Source organism: Loxodonta africana, chromosome 18, assembly GCF_030014295.1.
Source record: "Loxodonta africana isolate mLoxAfr1 chromosome 18, mLoxAfr1.hap2, whole genome shotgun sequence".
In the NCBI taxonomy this organism is placed as follows: domain Eukaryota; kingdom Metazoa; phylum Chordata; class Mammalia; order Proboscidea; family Elephantidae; genus Loxodonta; species Loxodonta africana.
Window position 1 is genome coordinate 62,540,607 of NC_087359.1, and position 17,683 is coordinate 62,558,289.

At 46.6% G+C, this 17,683-nt stretch overlaps 1 protein-coding gene across 1 annotated transcript; it reads right to left on the minus strand.

Annotated features, from left to right (window-relative positions):
- Positions 1 to 6,148: 6,148 nt before the first annotated feature.
- On the minus strand, positions 6,149 to 9,836 carry LIAT1 (ligand of ATE1). The gene is made up of 2 exons (XM_010596646.2): positions 9,632 to 9,836; positions 6,149 to 6,826 (listed from the first exon to the last, which is right to left on the minus strand). Exons 1-2 carry the CDS (start codon positions 9,834 to 9,836, stop codon positions 6,336 to 6,338), a joined length of 696 nt encoding a protein of 231 aa, XP_010594948.1. The 3' UTR covers positions 6,149 to 6,335.
- Positions 9,837 to 17,683: the final 7,847 nt, after the last annotated feature.

Genomic DNA, 17,683 nt, shown 5'->3' on the forward strand with positions numbered 1-17,683 from the left:
GTCACATACTGTCACTAGGAGTTGAAATCTACTTGATGGCACCTAACAACAAGCAAATCTGCCCTTTGCTCTCGAGAGAGACACTATCTCTATCTTCCAAGGCTCTTTACCACACAAACATCTATGAAAAGATTCTCTGGCACAGAGTCAGTCAGTTACTCTTCTCAGATGTCAGAAAAAGACCAATGAGAAATTATCTCCCAATAATTACAGCTTCTCACATTTTAATTTGCATATGAATCACTTGGGGATCTTGTTAAATACAGGTTCTGATTCTGAGGTGGGGCCCAGGAATCTGTTTTCTAACAAGCTTCCAGGAAATGTTGGTGTTGCTGGTCTGCAGGCCATATTTTGAGTAGCAAGGACTTAGACACCCATCTTCAATGCCAAGGCATGAACAGTAGCTACAAGCTGAGTTTGCTGGGCAGAGCCTGGAGCTGGCCCGGGGTGTTGTAATTAAGCAGTATGACTGAATGCAGTAGGATGCTTCCCAGACCCTTCTGAGGGACCATCAGAGACAGTCAATGGTTTCAAGGCCAAATTTGACCATGAACAAGTACCCAGGGCAGTCAAGGATCCAGAGGGTGTTCTTCCATTACCCCCATGGACCTTCAAACCTGGCTGCTGGAGGTTTCCACTTCTGAAGCTTCTCTGTCAGCCACAGGAACTGGCTCTCTCCTTCTAACACATCCCGGCCCTGCTCCAGCCACCACCCCTGCAATCAAGTCCCCAGTGCTGCTGACCTGTCTCTTTCCTTTATTGTTGAACTCTGGGAGCTGGTGTAGCTCCCACCTCCCTTGGGAACACGTCTTAGACACCAGGAGCTTTGGAACCAGCCAGACCAGGGTTTGACATCCCAGTTCTTCCTCTTAGTCCCTGGGTAGGCCGTTTTCCCAGTCTGTGTCTGTTCCCTCATCTGTCAATGAGAACCATAATACCCTTGCACCTCAAAGGTTGTGGTGGAGATGAATGGAATCGCGTATGTTAGGGGCCTAACCCCATGCCTGGACAGAGGAGGAGCCTGATAAACAGGGACTGTTATGCGTATTCTTGGCAGAGAGCTGAGTATTTAGTAGTTGTTTGATAAATATTTTCTAAAAAGACCATTGGAGACCTTAGAGCAGGCCTCTTATGAGTTGTGTGATTTCAGCAAGTCACTTCTAAGCCTCAGTTGTAAAATAGGGGTAATAATTCCTACCGCTCAGGGAACTGATGAACAAACGAGATAGAAGAACTTATAAACTATCAAGTGCCATATAAATATCACTGTGGCAATGAAAGGTTGGAGGCAGTATTAAAAACACATACCACGGAAACAAAATACAAATAGCTATGTGTAACTCCACGTATGAGCAAAACAAGCAGAAACCAATCAGAGTCTTATCCAGCTCTTAACTCACCCAGCAGCTCCCTCAACCCTACATCACTTCTGGAAGTAAACTTGAAAGTCCTCTGAGCACTGGCGTTGGGTGTTGATGGTGCCTGGATAACACGCCGCTTCTATGACGAGAAGTCTGATGTGCTATACACTGCACCACAGAACCACCTGGTGGCGCAGTGGTTAAGCGTTCAACTGCTAACCAAAAGGTCGGCGGTTCAAATCCACCAGTCGCTCCTTGGAGTCCCTGTGGGGCAGAATCGACTCGACAGCAACGGGTTTCTATGACGAATTTGGGTTTCTGCATTTCCAGCTCCCAGATCAGGGGCAAGGCCGCTTGCTGAGGGCAGCGGACCCACAACTGATGGGGGAGGAGGCCAACTGCGTATTAGTTATCTTTTACCATGCAACAAATTACCCCCAAATGTAGTGGCTTAAACACCTTTATTATCTTACAGTTTCTGCGGACAGGTGTCTGCGTGCCGCTTAGCTGGGTGCCACTGGCTCAGGGTCTCTCTCAAGGCTGAAGTCATCCGAAGGCTCAAATGCGGGTGGACCTGCTTTCAGGCTCACTCATGCAGCTGTTGGCAGGCCCAGATCCTCCCTGGCTGTTGGCCAGAGACATCTGTTCTTTGCTACCTGGGCTTCTCCTCAGGCAGCCCCAGCATGGCAGCTTGCTTCCCCCAGAGAGAGAGCTCTGAGAGAGAGGGAGAGAGAGTGTGGGCCAGGTGGCAGCCACAGTCTCTTTTTGTAACCTAATCTAGGAAACCCTGGTGGTGTAGTGGTTAAGTGCTACAGCTGCTAACCAAAGGGTTGGCAGTTCGAATCTGCCAGGCGCTCCTTGGAAACTCTATGGGGCAGTTCTACCCTGTCCTGTAGGGTCGCTATGAGTCGGAATTGACTCGATGGCACTGGGTCTGGGTTTAATCTAGGAAGTGACAGCCTAGAGTGTCCTCTGATGCCCAATTTATTAACTTTCAGGACTTTATGAAATGATAAGCATTCTTTTAACCACTCAATAATTAATATTCCTCTAAATATTTACATACTACTGAACTAATAAGTCCAAACTTAGGTATCTGAGAAGGTATTTTCCCCCAAACATTTAAACGTAGTTTGTCGTTGTTGTTCATTGCCATTAAGTTGATTCTGACTTATGGTGGCCCTGTGTGTGCAAAGTAGAACTGCTACCTTCTATCACTTTTGCCATATTCTGTCATTAGAAGTGAATCAACAGATTGAGCCCACACTCAAAGGGAGGGGATTACACAAGGGTGTGAATACCAGGATGCAGGGATCGTCGGGGGCCATCTACCACACCAACCCACCCACAGCCGTTAGTCCCCGGATGTGTCTTCCTTCGGGGTCCGCAGTGGGTGGTAATGAGGCTCACACGGGAGCACTTTGTTTTGGGTTTTGGACCACTACTCGTGTGGGGTGAAGCACCTGGGTAACTAGAAAGCCCAAAGTCTGCTTGTGGCGAAAGTCTCTTACAGTGAGTCTAGCTATGTGACCAGACTTAAATGGTGAAACCCATGCCCTAGGCACAACTCAAATTGTATGTAAATCATAAACCCAAGTATTATTACTAAACAATGCTGACTGGCCAATACAACCTACTCCGAAACAACTCACAGACCCAAGCCTACGGAACATCTTTTATCTTTAGTGAATAGATTCCATAGTGTTGGCCAAGGGTGAGTAGCTCTGGAGAAAGCACGCAGTCAATCCAGGCTACCTGGGATTAACCCTTGCTCTGTAATCCCTGCCCATGACCCTTGGTCAGGGCCTCCTAAAAATGAATCACTCTTCATCTGGAGGGTAATGGACACATTTTTTCTAGGTGCCAGGCACTATGTTAAAGTAAATGCTTTAGGTAATGACTGCACTTGATTCTCCCAACAGTGAGGTAGGTACTTGCATCCCCATTTTCAGACGAGGAAAATGAGATTCAGAGCAGTCAAGCAATTTGCCCGAGGTCACACAGCTAGTGGGAAAGATGCATTCAGCTCCGACGTTGAAGCCAATAGTCTTGACGGCTCTCCCAGAATGATCCCTTTAATGGTCTGAATTGTGCCCTACCAAAATATTTGTTGGAATCCTAACCCCTGTATCTGTGGATATAATCCCATTTGGGAATAGGGTTTTCTTTGTTATGTTTAATTAGGTGATGTCAGCATAGGATGTGTCTTAAATCTAATCACTCTGAGATATAAAAAGAGCAGATTAGACACTGAAGCAAGCACGTGGAAATCACCAAGGAAGCAGGCAGCACCAAGGAGAACACTAAATAAGCTGAGATAAGGACCTTCCCCTAGAGTGGAAAGAGAGAGAGGGTCTTCCCCTAGAGCCAGTGCCCTGAATATGAACTTCTAGCCTCCTAAACTGTGAGAAAATTAGTTCGTTTGTTACAGCCACCCACTCGTGGTATTTCCATTACAGCAGCACTAGACAGCTAAGACAACAAACACATCACGGCAGGAAGATGACCCCAGGCCCCGCACACCTCTCCTCCCGTGAATACACATTGCTAATGACCAAGGCACTCTGAGTCTGTTGTGCCATCAGAATCTTCCACACACAACCTCCCTCCTCCCCGCAGCCACTACTGTGGATCCAGAGGGCACATGAGAGCCTAGCCTAGCTGCTCTACTCTCTGCTCAGTCATTGCCGAGAGCCTTGGGGCCTCAGGCAAGGTCCTCTGCCCTCCTCCCATGGAGCCCCACCCAAAGCCCTTGTTGTCTTTGTTTGCTGCTGTGAGTTCTCCTCTCCCTGGACTGCAGAGAGGACAGGCCACTTCAGCATAGGGTGGGCCATTCCTGTCTGCTTCAGGATCCCTGCCCGCCCACTGCTACGCAGTCTCCAGGGGAGGGGAGCAATCTTCCCAAAGTCCCTTCCGTCTATTTTGTCAGGACATGATGGCAAAAATGTGATAACTCTGTAACTGGCCTTTCAAAGCAGGGTGAGAAGAGGGCTGCTCTGTCACCCGGGGGATAGCAGGGACCAGGATGATTTCTTCCATTTAACTTTTAAATAAACGTTCTGTGATGTTTCCTCTTCGCTTTAACTGTATGTCTTGCCCACCTAAAAACATTTAAACCCCTGGAAGGCAGGGACCTCATCTTAAACCTTCACTCCGTCCTTCTTGGAGTCCCTGGGTGGTGCAGTTAATGCTCTTGGCTGCTAACCAGAAGGTTGGAGGTTTGAGTTCACCCAGAGGCACCTCAGAAGGTCTGACCGTCTACTTCCGAAAAATCAGCCATCAAAACCTTAAGGAGCACAATTCTACTCTGACATTCATGTGGTCACCATGAGTAGGGGTCAGCTCAATGGCAACTGGTCAACTGGTTATGTCCCTCTCAGGCCCCGCACTGACCATCCCGAACCCTTGGACTTTTCAGGCTGCCTCTTTGTGCCTGAAGGCTATTTTCTCCCAGAACGGGGCGGGGCCTCTTGGCCCACAATCCATGGTGGCAGTCTGTGAATGACCGGAAATTACCCTCCCCCAAACAGCTCTCAGCCAAGGTCTTTTGGGTGTATACATACCTCAGCCCCCTTACCCTCAGGGAGGATAAATCTCAGAAGTGGGTTTTGTACCATCTCCCAGTATTTCCGCATGGGATGAAGCTCCAGTTGCCCAGCCTAAAATCTGGTTTAGTAGTGTTCTCTGGATCGGCTCTCCCCCTTTCCTGCACCACCTCTCCCTTGATGTTCTGTCACCTCTCAAGTGATCCGCTTGTTTGACTCTTGGACTCCAGGTCTGCTTCTGGGAGAACCCAAAATAAGGCAGCACACAACTCTCACTCAACAAGTATTTTTGGAAGTGAGGAACGGTAACTTAGGATAAACAGCAGTGTAGCGTGTTTTTTAATGCTCCAGAACTTTAAAGTGCTGTCTTGGGGCTGTGGGCGACTACCATATTTATAAGAGAAGCAATAATCCTTTCGGGACTTCCCAAGGATGAAGTTCTGGAACCCACTTATTTTGAAGGCCACGTAAGGGCATGAAATATATTTAAAAAAAAAAAGTCTCCAGGATATTTGGGGCATTTTCCTTGGGCCTACAAAACCACGTACTGTGTAAGGGTTTTAATCATGATATTGGTTAAAACTTTATTGTTAGCTGCTGTCAGTGGGGACCCCATGGGTAACAGGATCAGACTGCTACAATTCACAGGGTTTTCACTGGCTGATTTTTCAGAAGTGTGTCAACCAGGCCCGTGTTTCTTGTCTGTATGTGTCTGCCTTTCTTGGTTGGCTCTGTTGAAACCTGTTCAGCATCATAGCAACACACAAACCACCACTGAGAGATGGCTGGGAATTGAACCCAGGTTTCCTGCACGGAGGTGCCCTGGTGGCCCAGTGGTTAAAGCACTTGGCTGCTAACCCAAAGGTCAGCGATTCGAACCCACCAGCCACTCTTCGAGAGAAAGATGTGGCGGTCTGCTTCTGTAAATATCTACAGCCTTGGAAACGGCACGGGGCAGTTCTACTCTGTCTGGTAGGGTCACTACGAGTTGGAATCAACTCCAGGCAACAGATTTTTGGCTTCCTGCAGAGAAGGCAAGAATTCTACCACTGAACCACCATTGTTCCCTTGGTGTAAGACTAAGAATTTACATAATCTATACTTTCTCTTCTTTTGGGTGCCAGATAGAGACACTGAATAGTGATGAGAAATCCCATAACAAAGAAGAGATGCCAGTTGATTTAAGAAAAAGGAATTTTTTTTTTTTTTTAAAGAACTTTGTTCATTACATTGCTGGTGCTCTTAAGGAACTGTGGCTTTCCTTGGCAATTAAGGGCGTCCTGGTGCAGGGAGGGGTGGATCTCATTACCGTACCAGCGTCTGCTTCCTTCAGATATAGGTCTGATTTCCTTTTATTACCAATTATTTTTTTCACACAGCAACTTGTGGTCCAGATAACCTGCACACTCGTCAGCGTCGAGGGTGGTTTTCATTCCGGCAGAGCAGGAGCTGAATCCGCATGTAGGGTCTTTGGAGTCAGGTTTGCTTCCAAGTAGTGGTGTGGGCGGTCGGCCTTCAGAGGGGGCGGCCTGCTGTTGGAGTGGCTGTCTCTGTCCGAGAGGTAGGGAAGGTTCTCCACTGTCTCCTCGGCACCCTGGTCAGAGCGGAAGCCCCTGAGGGCGAAAACCCGGTACCGCTTCCTCCGGTTCAATTTATATATTCGAATCCTTTCTTTTTCGGCCTCGGGGTCGGCCAGAATCCCATCCCAACGCAGGCTTTCGTTCATCTGGTGCGAGAGGTTCTCTTCTACCTCAGCAAAGTGGGGGAGGCTGGCCGTGGCAGGGTAAGAGAGGATGTGCTTGCTGTCCTCTTTGGCCTGTCCCTGCTCTTGCTCCGGGCCCTGATCTTTGCTGGGACTTAAGATGTCATGAGAAGATGGAGAAAACCACGGACTCTTCAGGCCTCGGCTCTGCTGTTTATCTGCTGAGCAGACGAGCAGTTGTTAGTGGGGAGGCCTCCGCTCAGTCTGCCAGGGAAATTGCCAGAATCACCAAACATGTGGGGCCCGGCCCCTCTGTACCTCGGGCTCGGCCCCCCAAGCCTACCATCCTCCTACACACCTACCAGCTGTGCGCTTTTAAGTTATTCCTGGGGAGAGAGGAACCCTTTATGGAGTCCTCTGGACAAAGGGTGTCATTCAGCCCCATTTCCCAGGTGAGCAAACTGAGGCACCAAGCGTTTCAGTGACTTGCCAGTGTCACCTAGTGGGTTGGAATGCAGGCCTGACTCTCAGTGCCTCATTCTTCCGCTCTGCCACGCTGCCCCCCACTTAACCTCTCCAGATGTTCACCCAGGTCCTTCCCAGTCCTGGGAGTCTATGACTGTACCACTAGTCTAGACACTTTACGACGGAAGAAACGGGGCACGACAGGAACACTTCCTAAGTGTGACTGAGGAAAGCACCATTCGGCCAAGCCAGGAAATACTTCTGTTGTGTGGCTTTACGGTTTTTGTTTTTTTTTTTAAACCATTAATAGCACTTTAGAATTATTTTATATGAGATACTACAGGTTGTGGTTCTTTCATCAATTCATTCTTCTCTTTTCTGGGAGACAGAAATATCTGCGCCTTCTCCCTATCCCCTAACCCCTTCTCCCTTCCCCGGAAAAAAGAAGAAGAAATTTAAAAAATGAGCCAGAATCCACTCACAGTTGGCAGCGGGTTTGGTTTGGTTTGGGCACACCTTCCCACTCCCTGAAAACTATCTGGTGCCCCCTGCTGACAGAATGAGGTACACGCCACTGCCATTTCTAGAGTCTGAAACCAAACCAAAGCTGTTGCCATTGAGTCTACTGGGACTCATAGTGACCCTATAGGACAGAGTAGAACTGCCCCATACCATTTCCAAGGAGCTCCTGGTGGATTCAAACTGCCAGCCTTTTGGTTAGCAGCTGTAGCTATGCCACTGGAGTTCTACAGTCTGAAGCTAAGCCAAAAAGACAACAAATTTCCTAATTTGGTTTTGGGGATACACACAGGAGTTTTGAGCTAAACTCCAGAATTTTTTTTTCCTTTTTATTACGATTACATCTGAGAAAGTCATTATAATCTCCTCAATTCTCCTTTCCCCAAACTACAAGGTTGACATGGGGAAGGCTGCCATTCCTTCTGCCTCGTCTTTCCCATGCTGTCAGCTCTGCACAGAGGGCAGTGATCCAAAACTTGAGCCCCGGACTAGCCATGCTGGAGGTCAGGGCTGTGTGCCAGGGTCAACGGGAGTCACCTCCCTAAACATCCAAAGCCACTGAGGTGGACCACACAGGTGACAGAGACTTCCAGCACTCACGGCAGGTACCCTGAATTCTGTGTCATTGTTGTACTCTCTCTCCATAAAGGGAGTGCTCAGTGGCCTTTGTTGAGGTGTCTGGGGTTCAACAGGAGGGAGCTCGGTGAGATGTAGGGACTCTGGGTTTGTGGAAGGCGTGCATATGTATGGGAAGGTGTCCACGGAGAGGATGGACTGAGTCCTGCACGTGTGCGACTGCATATGTACAGGCACTGTTGGGAGGCGTCTGTGCGTGGGAGTGTATAATGTAGCATCTGTGTGTGTTTGCGTGTGTGTAGGCTGTGAATGTGTGTGTGTAATGGTGTGTCTGTGCTTTATTCTTATTTGGAGGTGTTATATGACAGGCATTATTGAGGGCGTTTGGGAATTTAAGAGTATGTAGGCATCCTTAGGTGGCACAAATGGTTTGCTCTCAACTACTAATGGCAAGTTTGGTGATCTGAACCCACCCAGTGGCACTGTGGAAAAAAGGCCTGGCAATCTGCTTCCATAAAGACTACAGCCAAGAAAACCCTATGGAGCAGTTCTCAGTAACACATGGATTGCCGTGAGCTGGAATTTACTCGATGGCAATGGTTTGGTTTTGGTAGCAGAGACTGATGTGATGGGCGTTTGTGTGGTCAAAGGCTGCCCCTGGACTTTTGGGGGGTGTGTGTGAGGATACTTTATATGTATTTGTGTGGTGGCAGGAGCCTGTCACATATGAGGGTGTGAGGAGGGTCTCCAGGCAGATTAACTTGAGTCTGTGATTCTGTGTGTACATGCCTGAGTGTCTGTAATGTGGTTCTTGGTGTCTTTGGCTTTGAGAACAGTCTGTGCGGCAGTGAGAGGATCATTGTAGGAGGGTTTAAGATTTCTGTGGGGAAGGTGTAGATGTTTGGGATTTTGAGTCTCCATGGAGGGGTTAAGGAGTTGAGAGGGTGTCTGTGTAATGCTAAGAGTAGCTATGTGGGGCTGGGAGTCTGTGTAGGAATGGGTAGGGTGTGTCTTCATGGGGGGGGGTCTCTCTGTGGGGTTGAGGTCCTTGTGGATAGGGAAGAATTATCAGCCCAGGATTTGGAGTGCACAGGGATTGGAGGGTCTCTGTGACTGTGGATATCAAGGAGTCTCATGGGACTGTGGGGCCTTTGAAGGGGTTGGGGTACACTATAGGATTTGGTGGTCTCGTGGGTGTAGGGCTGGAAGACTGCAAAACGATGGTGAGTCACCGTTATGTGCTCGTTGAGGGAGGGTCTCCGTGGACACGGAGGACAGTCTTTACTGGAGGGCTGGGGCATCTCTGCGTGGGGAGCTGGAAAACCTGTTTGGGATTGGCAAGTTTCTGTTGCCGGCTGGAGGTGGTCTGTAGGTAGATGGAGGATCCCTGACGCAGCTGTCTCTGCGAGACTCGGACTCTCAGGTACGGGAGCTGAAGCTGCGGCACTACCTGCCCCTCTTACCGTCGCCTTTGCCTGACCCCTTGGTCTTTTTCTTCTTCTTTTTCTTCTTCACCTTCCGTTTGGCCAGTTCTGCGGTGCCGCCCGCGATGGGAGGCAGTCTGGACCCCTGCGTGGCCGCAATGCCGCTCTCCCGCTCCTCTTCGTCATCGTCGTCCTCGCCCTCCTCGCCGTACCCCGACGCCCCAGCCCCACCACGGCCGTCCATCAGCCCGCAGGGCCCCGACCTGCGTCTGCGGCAGCGCAAGACCTGTAGCACCCGAGCCCGCGGCTCCGAACGCAGACGGCCTGTCCCGGGCCACGCGTTTCCATAGCGACCGCCTTACACCGCGCGTGCGCAATCGCGAAGCTTCCGCCCCGGTGCAGCCGGTGGAAGTAGATCTGCGCGTGCGTGTTTCGGTTTTTTAAGTTTCTGTTAATAGTTGGCAATGGAAAGGGGGATGTGGCTAGAGAGGCTCTAAATCCTTGGGCGGCGGATATTCATCTAATCCAGTCTTGTGCATTTTAAAAAGCTATTTATTCTTTCCTAAATCATTATCTATCCTAAATTTATTCTAAAATTTTATTAAATGAACATACCAACCACTATGAAGATGGCTCAGGACCTGGCAACGGTTAGTTGTGTTATACATAAGGTCGCCATGAGTCCCAGCCACCTCACGGGCACTAACAACATCAACGACAGGATTTTATTCCCCAGAGTTCCAGTCTCGCACATCTGCCTGGGGTCGGCTCAACATGTCCAGAACAACTCCTGAGCTCATGGTTTCTTCCCAGTCCCGAATTTACTTCTCCATCGCTCACCATCTCACTGAGCGCACAGCTGGACAGATCGGAAACCTGGAGGTCTTTTTCCTCCCATCCCTCCACCTTCTTGTGCCCTCACTTAGGCTAGGCCTGACCACCATTGTCTTTCACTTGGACTCCTGAAAGAACCCCCTTCTAACTGATATGTCTCCTTCCAGGCTCTCCTCATAAATTCTCTGTCCTCACAATACAAGGGAAGTCAGCACTACGACATCAAAGCAAAAGGAAATAAGTTTCCTGGACACTTCCAAACACTTTGAGGGACAGAGTAGCTGGGGCTAGGGCCTGGGGACCATAGTTTCAGGGGACATCTAGGTCAGTTGGCATCACATAGTTTTTTAAGAAAATGTTCTACATCCCACTTTGGTGAGTGGCGTCTGGAGTCTTAAAAGCTTGTGAGTGGCCATTTAAGAAACTTCAGTTGGTCCCATGCCACTTGGAGCAAAGGAAAATGAAGAAAACCAAAAGCACAAGGAAAATACTAGCCCAGAAGACTGAAGGACTGAATGAACCAGAGGCTCCACCAGCCCAAGGCCAGAAGAACTAGACAGTGCCCAGCTACCAGCAATAACCGCCCTGACAAGGAACATAACAGAATTCCAGACAGAGCAGGAGGAAAATGTAGAACAGACCTCAAAATCAAGTAAAAAGACCAGACTTAATGGTCTGACAACAGACTGGAGGAATTCCTGAAACTATGGCCCCCAGATGCTCTGTTAACCCAGAACTGAAAGCATTCCCAAATCCCACTCTTCAAACAAAGGTTAGACAGGACTATAAAACAAAAAAATAATACACGTGAGGATTGCGCTTCTTAGTCCAATACAGTCTACGTTTGAGACCAAACGGAGAGCTCCTGTCTGAAAGCAGGATGAGAAGGCAGGAGGGGATAGAAACTGGTTGAATGGACCCAGGGAACCCAACATGGAAAGGGGGCAGTGTGCTGTCACTTTGTGGAGATTGCTACTAATGTCCAAAACAATATGTGTATAAATATTCAAATGAGAAATTAACTTGAGCTGTATCACACACACACAAAACACCACCTAAAAAAGACGGAAAAAAAATTCTCTATCCACACAACTGATAGAATGAACTTTTAAAGACAACTCTGGTGAATTTCACTCTTGCTTAAACCCTCCAGCAGATCCCAATCACAATTCATATCAAAGCTGAACTCTTGATATGGCTTACAAGGCCTGGCATGCTCTGTCTCCTGCTTTTCTTTCCAGGTTTTTATCTTCCAAGGATTGTATTTTCCAAAAATGGCAGCAACAATCTCTCTTATCTCACATGCTCTACTAGAATCTTGCTACTTCCACATCAAGAGACCGAGTCTAATTTCACTCCCCTTAAATCTGGATGGGTTTGTGGCAGAAGTGACACTGAATGACTTCTAATGTTGGGTCATAAAAGGTAATGTAGCTTCTACCTTGTTAGCTGGAAGACGTGCTTTCCGAATCCTGAGTCTTCCTGTAATAAGCCTGAGTACCCTGAGGCCCCCCTCCACATGTCTGTCAGTTTGTCGTACTGTGGGGCTTGCGTGTTGCTGTGAAGTTGGAAGCTATGCCACCGGTATTCAGATACCAGCAGGGTCACCCATGGAGGACAGGTTTCAGCTGAGCTTCTAGACTAAGACAGACTAGGAAGAAGGACCCAGCAGTTTACTTCTGAAAAGCATTAGCCAGTGAAAACCTTATGAATAGCAGCAGAATATTGTCTGATGTAGTGCTGGAAGATGAGCCCCCCAGATTGGAAGGCACTCAAAAGATGACTGGGGAAGAGCTGCCACCTCAAAGTAGAGTCGACCTTAATGACGTGGATGGAGTAAAGCTTTTGGGACCTTCATTTGCTGATGTGGCACAACTCAAAATGAGAAGAAACAGCTGCAAACATCCATTAATAATCAGAACCTGGAATGTATGAAGTATGAATCTAGGAAAATTGGAAACTGTCAAAAATGAAATGGAATGCATAAACATCGATATCCTAGGCATTAGTGAGCTGAAATGGACTGGTATCAGCCATTTTGAATCGGACAATCATACAGCCTACTATGCTGGGAATGACAACTCGAAGAGGAATGGTGTTGCATTCATTGTCAAAAAGAATGTTTCAAGATCTATCCTGAAGTATAATGCTGTCAGTGTAGGATAATATCCATATGCCTACAAGGAAGACCAGTTAATACAACTATTATTTAAATTTACACACCAACCACTAGAGCCAGAGATGAAGAAATAGAAGATTTCTATTAGCTGCTGCAGTCTGAAATTGGTCGAACATGCAATCAAGATGCATTGGTAATTACTGACGATTGGAATATGAAAGTTGGAAACAAAGAAGAAGGATCAGTAGTTGGAAAATATGGCCTTGGTGATAGAAACAATGCCGGAGATCAAATGATAGAATTTTGTAAGACTAACGACTTCTTCATTGCAAATACCTTCATTCACCAACATAAACGGCGACTATACACATTTTTTTATACACATGGATCTCGCCAGATGGAACACACAGAAATCAAATTGACTACATCTGTGGAAAGAGATGATGGAAAAGCTCAATATCATCAGTCAGAACAAGGCCGGGGCCGACTGTGGAACAGACCATCAGTTGCTCATCTGCAAGTTCAAGCTGAAACTGAAGAACATCAGAGCAAGTCCACTGAGAGCCAAAATATGACCTTGAGTCTATCCCACCTGAATTTAGAGACCATCTGAAGAATAGCTTTGACACATTGAACACTAGTGACCAAAGACCAGACGAGTTGTGGAATGAGATCAAGGACATCATCCCTGAAGAAGGCAAGAGGTCACTGAAAAGACGGGAAAGAAAGAAAAGACCAAGATGGATGTCAGAGGAGACTCTGAAACTTGCTCTCGGACGTCGAGCAGCTAAAGCAAAAGGAAGAATGGATGAAGTAAAAGAACTGAACAGAAAATTTCAAAGGTTGGATCGAGAAGACAAAGTAAAGTATTAGGACATGTGCAAAGAGCTGGAGATGGAAAACCAAAAGGGAAGAACATGCTCGGCGTTTCTCAAGCTGAAAGAACTGAAGACAAAATTCAAGTTAGGAAAAGAGCGTGTCAGGGTTGTATTTTTCACCATACCTATACAGTCTGTATGCTGAGAAAATAACGCGAGAAGCTGGACTATATGAAGAAGAATGGGGCATCAGGATTGGAGGAAGACTCAATAACAACCTGCGTTATGCAGATGACACAACCTTGCTTGCTGAAAATGAAGAGGACCTGAAGCACTTACTAATGAAGATCAAAGACCACAGCCTTCAGTTTGGATTGCACCTCAACATAAAGAAAACAAAAATCCTCACAACTGGACCAATGAGCAACATCATGATAAACGGAGAAAAGATTGAAGTTGTCAAGGATTTCATTTGACTTGGATCCACAATCAACAGCCACGGAAGCAGCAGTCAAGAAATCAAAAGATGCATTGCACTGGGCAAATCTGCTACAAAGGACCTCTTTAAAGTTTTGAAGAGCAAAGATGTCACCTTGAAGACTAAGGTGCGCTGCATGTGAAAGCTGGACAATGAATAAGGAAGACCAAAGAAGAATTGACACCTTTGAATTGTGGTGTTGGTGAAGAATATTGAATATACCATGGACTGCCAAAAGAATGAACAAATCTGTCTTAGAAGAAGTACAACCAGAATGCTCCTTAGAAGCGAGGATGGGGAGACTGCATCTTACACACTTTGGACATGTTGTCAGGAGGGATCAGTCCCTGGAGAAGGACATCATGCTTGGCAGAGTACAGGGTCAGCGGAAAAGAGCAAGACCCTCAACAAGGTGGATTGACACAGTGGCTGCAACAATGAGCTCAAGCATAACAACGATTGTAAGGATGGCTCAGGACTGGGCAGTATTTTGTTCTGTTGTGCATAGGGTCACTATGAGTCAGAACCAACTCGATGGCACCTAACAACAACAACAACAACCCTGAGGCCACCGTGCTGTGAGGAAGTCCAAACTAATCCACATGGAGAGACCCCAAGACTATGCGAACGGAGAGAAAGAGATGCCCCCACTTTTCCACATCCAGCCATGGTCTGACTACAACAGCAGAAAAGACTCCCAGGGTCAGACCCACCCAGACGGGCCCTTTCTGAATTCCTGACCCAAAGAAACCATGAGAGATAATAAAATTATTGTAATTGTTTAAGCAACTAAGTTTTGGGGTGATATGTTATGTAGTAATAGATCATTAGAACATCAACCTTTGATTTTGACTATTCTTTTTTTTTTAATTGTACTTTAGATGAAAGTTTACAGAACAAACTAGCTTCTCATTATACCATTAGTGTACATATTGTTTTGTGACATTAGTTACCAATCCCATGACATATCAACGCTCTTCGTTCTAGACCTTGGGTTCCCTATTACCAGCTTTCCTGTCCCCTCCTGCCTTCTAGTCCTTGCCCCTGGGCTGATGTGCCCATTTAGTCTTGTTTTGTTTTATGGGCCTGTCTAATCTTTGGCTGAAGCGTGAACCTCAGGAGTGACTTCATTACTGTGCTAAAAGGGTGTCCAGGGGCTATACTCTTGGGGTTTCTCCAGTCTCTGTCAGGTCAGTAAGTCTGGTCTTTTTTTGTGAGTTAGAATTTTGTTCTACATTTTTCTCCAGCTCTGACTGGGACCCTCTATTGTGATTCCTGTCAGAGAAGTCAGTGGTGGTAGCCGGGCACCATCTAATTGCGCTGGACTCAGTCTGCTGGAACCTGTGGAGTTGTGATCCGTTAGTCCTTTGGACTAATCTTTCCTTTGTGTTCTTGGCTTTCTTCATTCTCCCTTGCTCCAGATAGGGCAAGACCAGTGGAGTATCTAGATGGCCGCTTACCAGCTTTTAAGCCCCGAGACACTACTCACCAAAGCAGAATGTAGCACATTTTCTTTATAATTATGTTATGCCAACTGAGCTAGATGTTCTCCAAGACCATGGTCCCTATATCCCTCAGCCTAGTAATTCGGTCCATCCGGATGTGTATTATATGCAGCTTCTGTGACCTTGCCTTGGACAAGTTGTGCTGGCTTCCCCAGTATTGTGTACTGCCTTACCCTTCACCAAAATTACCACTTATCTAGTGTCTATTTAGTGTTTTTCCATCCCCACCCCTCCCCTCCCTTGTAATTGTCAAAGATTGTTTCTTTTTTTGTGTAAACCTTTTTATGAGCTTTTATAGTAGTGGTCTCATACAATATTTGTCCTTTTGTGATTGACTTATTTCACTCAGCGTAATGTCCTTCAGAGTCACCCGTGCTGTGAGATGCTTCACAGATTCATCATTGTTCTTTATCTTTGCGTAGTATTCCAATGTGTGCATGTACCATAGTTTGTTTATCTATTCATTTGCTGATGGGCATCTAGATTGTTTCCATCTTTTTGCTATTGTGAACAACACTGCAGTGAACATGGGTGCAGATATATCTATTCATGTGACAGCTTTTATTTCTCTAGGATATATTCCTAGGAGTGGGATTGCTGGATCATATATTTCTATTTCTAGCTTTCTAAGGAAGTACCATATCATTTTCCAAAATAGTTGTACCATTTTGCATTCTCACCAGCAGTGCATAAGAGTTCCAGTCTCCCTACAGCCTCTCCAACATTTGTTATTTTCTGTTTGATTGGAGCCAGTAATGCTGGGGAGAGATAGTTTTGATTTGCATTTCTCTAATGGCTGTTGATTGTGAGCATTTCCTCATGAGTCTGTTAGCCACCTGAATGTCTTCCTTGGTGAAGTGTCTGTTCATTTCCTTTGCCCATTTTTTAATTGGATTATTTGTCTTTTTGTTGTAAAGGTGTTGGATTTTCCTGCAGAATTTAGAGATTAGACCTTTGTCGAATTTTCCAAAGCCCAAAATTTTTTCCCAGTCTGTAGGTTCTCTTTTTACTCTTTTGGCGAAGACTTTTGATGAGCTTAAGTGTTTAATTTTTAGAAGATCCCAGTTATCTAGCTTATCTTCTGGAGTTTGTGTGTTGTTATGGTTTGTATCCTGTTAGCGCCATGTAGTAGGGCCTCTAGTGTTTATCCTATTTTTTCTTCTATGATCTTTGTAGATTTTGGTTTTAAGACAGGGAACAGAGGGACCCCAAATCTGCAAACAAAGTAAGAGGAAATGGGCCAGGGCGCAGAAACAAAGCTCTTCCCCGGAACAATGGGGCAAGGTATCAGAAAATAGCCCTCAAACTTCTTTAAAGTTGTCTTTCATTCATTAGCAGCTAGAGAAAACCAGCCCCAGGCATATGCACAGAACATCCACCTGTGACTGCTGTGTGACCTTCCACCAGGGGCAGTGAGGGGCTGCAGCAGCAGCCAGGGAATCGAACCCAGGGAGCAAGAGACTGTGCAGATGTGACACCCCATAATGAGTCCTGCTTCGAATCCCAAAGGCCTCTGGGACAGGAGCCATCTTGGAGAGCTGCTGCACACACACTGTAGTTAACATATCCTAGCCTATGCCTGTGAATAAACGTGAGTCTTTTCCCTCCAAGAACTTTTAAAAACCCGGGCGGGTGTTTTGTTCTGTAAGACGGAGGTAAGTGTTGCTTTAGGCCCTCCTCGTCTCTGCTTGCAAGCCTCTTCAATAAAGCTTTGCTTTAGGCCCTCCTCGTCTCTGCTTGCAAGCCTCTTCAATAAAGCTTTGCTTCTGTGGAAAACTCCATGTGCCTTACCTGCTCATTCTTGAGCATTGAGAGGCAAGAACATTATTCCAGTAACAGTTTTATATTTAGGTCTTCGATTCATTTTGAATTAGTTTTTTTGTATGGTGTGAGGTATGGGTCTTGCTTCTTTTTTTTGCAGATGGACATCCAGTTTTGCCAGCACCATTTGTTAAAAAGACTCACCATTTAATGGACTTTGGACCCTGATTTTAGCTATTCTTGTGGTTAGCCATTCTTCTTGCTATTAAGCCAAATTATGGGTCCAAGCCCTGGAACTGGAGGCCCAGAAGAGGCATAGTGAGCCCTTTCAGGAGCCTGTTGCTTGAGATTGGATTATTGTCAGGACTAAGGAGAGCAGTACCCATCCAAAGCAACGCAGTCAACCAACATCTTTGAGCCAGACACCACTATTTCCAACTCGGTGCAAAATCTGACGGACAAGAGATTTGGTTGCTATGCAATGCAGATGCTGCCCTTGTTTTCTAAGAGGGAGATTAAGTTTCTAGCAGGACTTCATCTGTAATTTTTCCCATTCTGGTTATGGTTCTAATTCAC

Bases quoted from the DNA above. Each gene is read 5' to 3' on its own strand.
- LIAT1 (XM_010596646.2), bottom strand. From the start codon at position 9,836: ATGGACGGCCGTGGTGGGGCTGGGGCGTCGGGGTACGGCGAGGAGGGC. The intron at 6,827-9,631 runs GTAAGAGGGGCA...TCTGCTCAGCAG, and splicing joins GGGGTCAGGCAAAGGCGACG to ATAAACAGCAGAGCCGAGGC.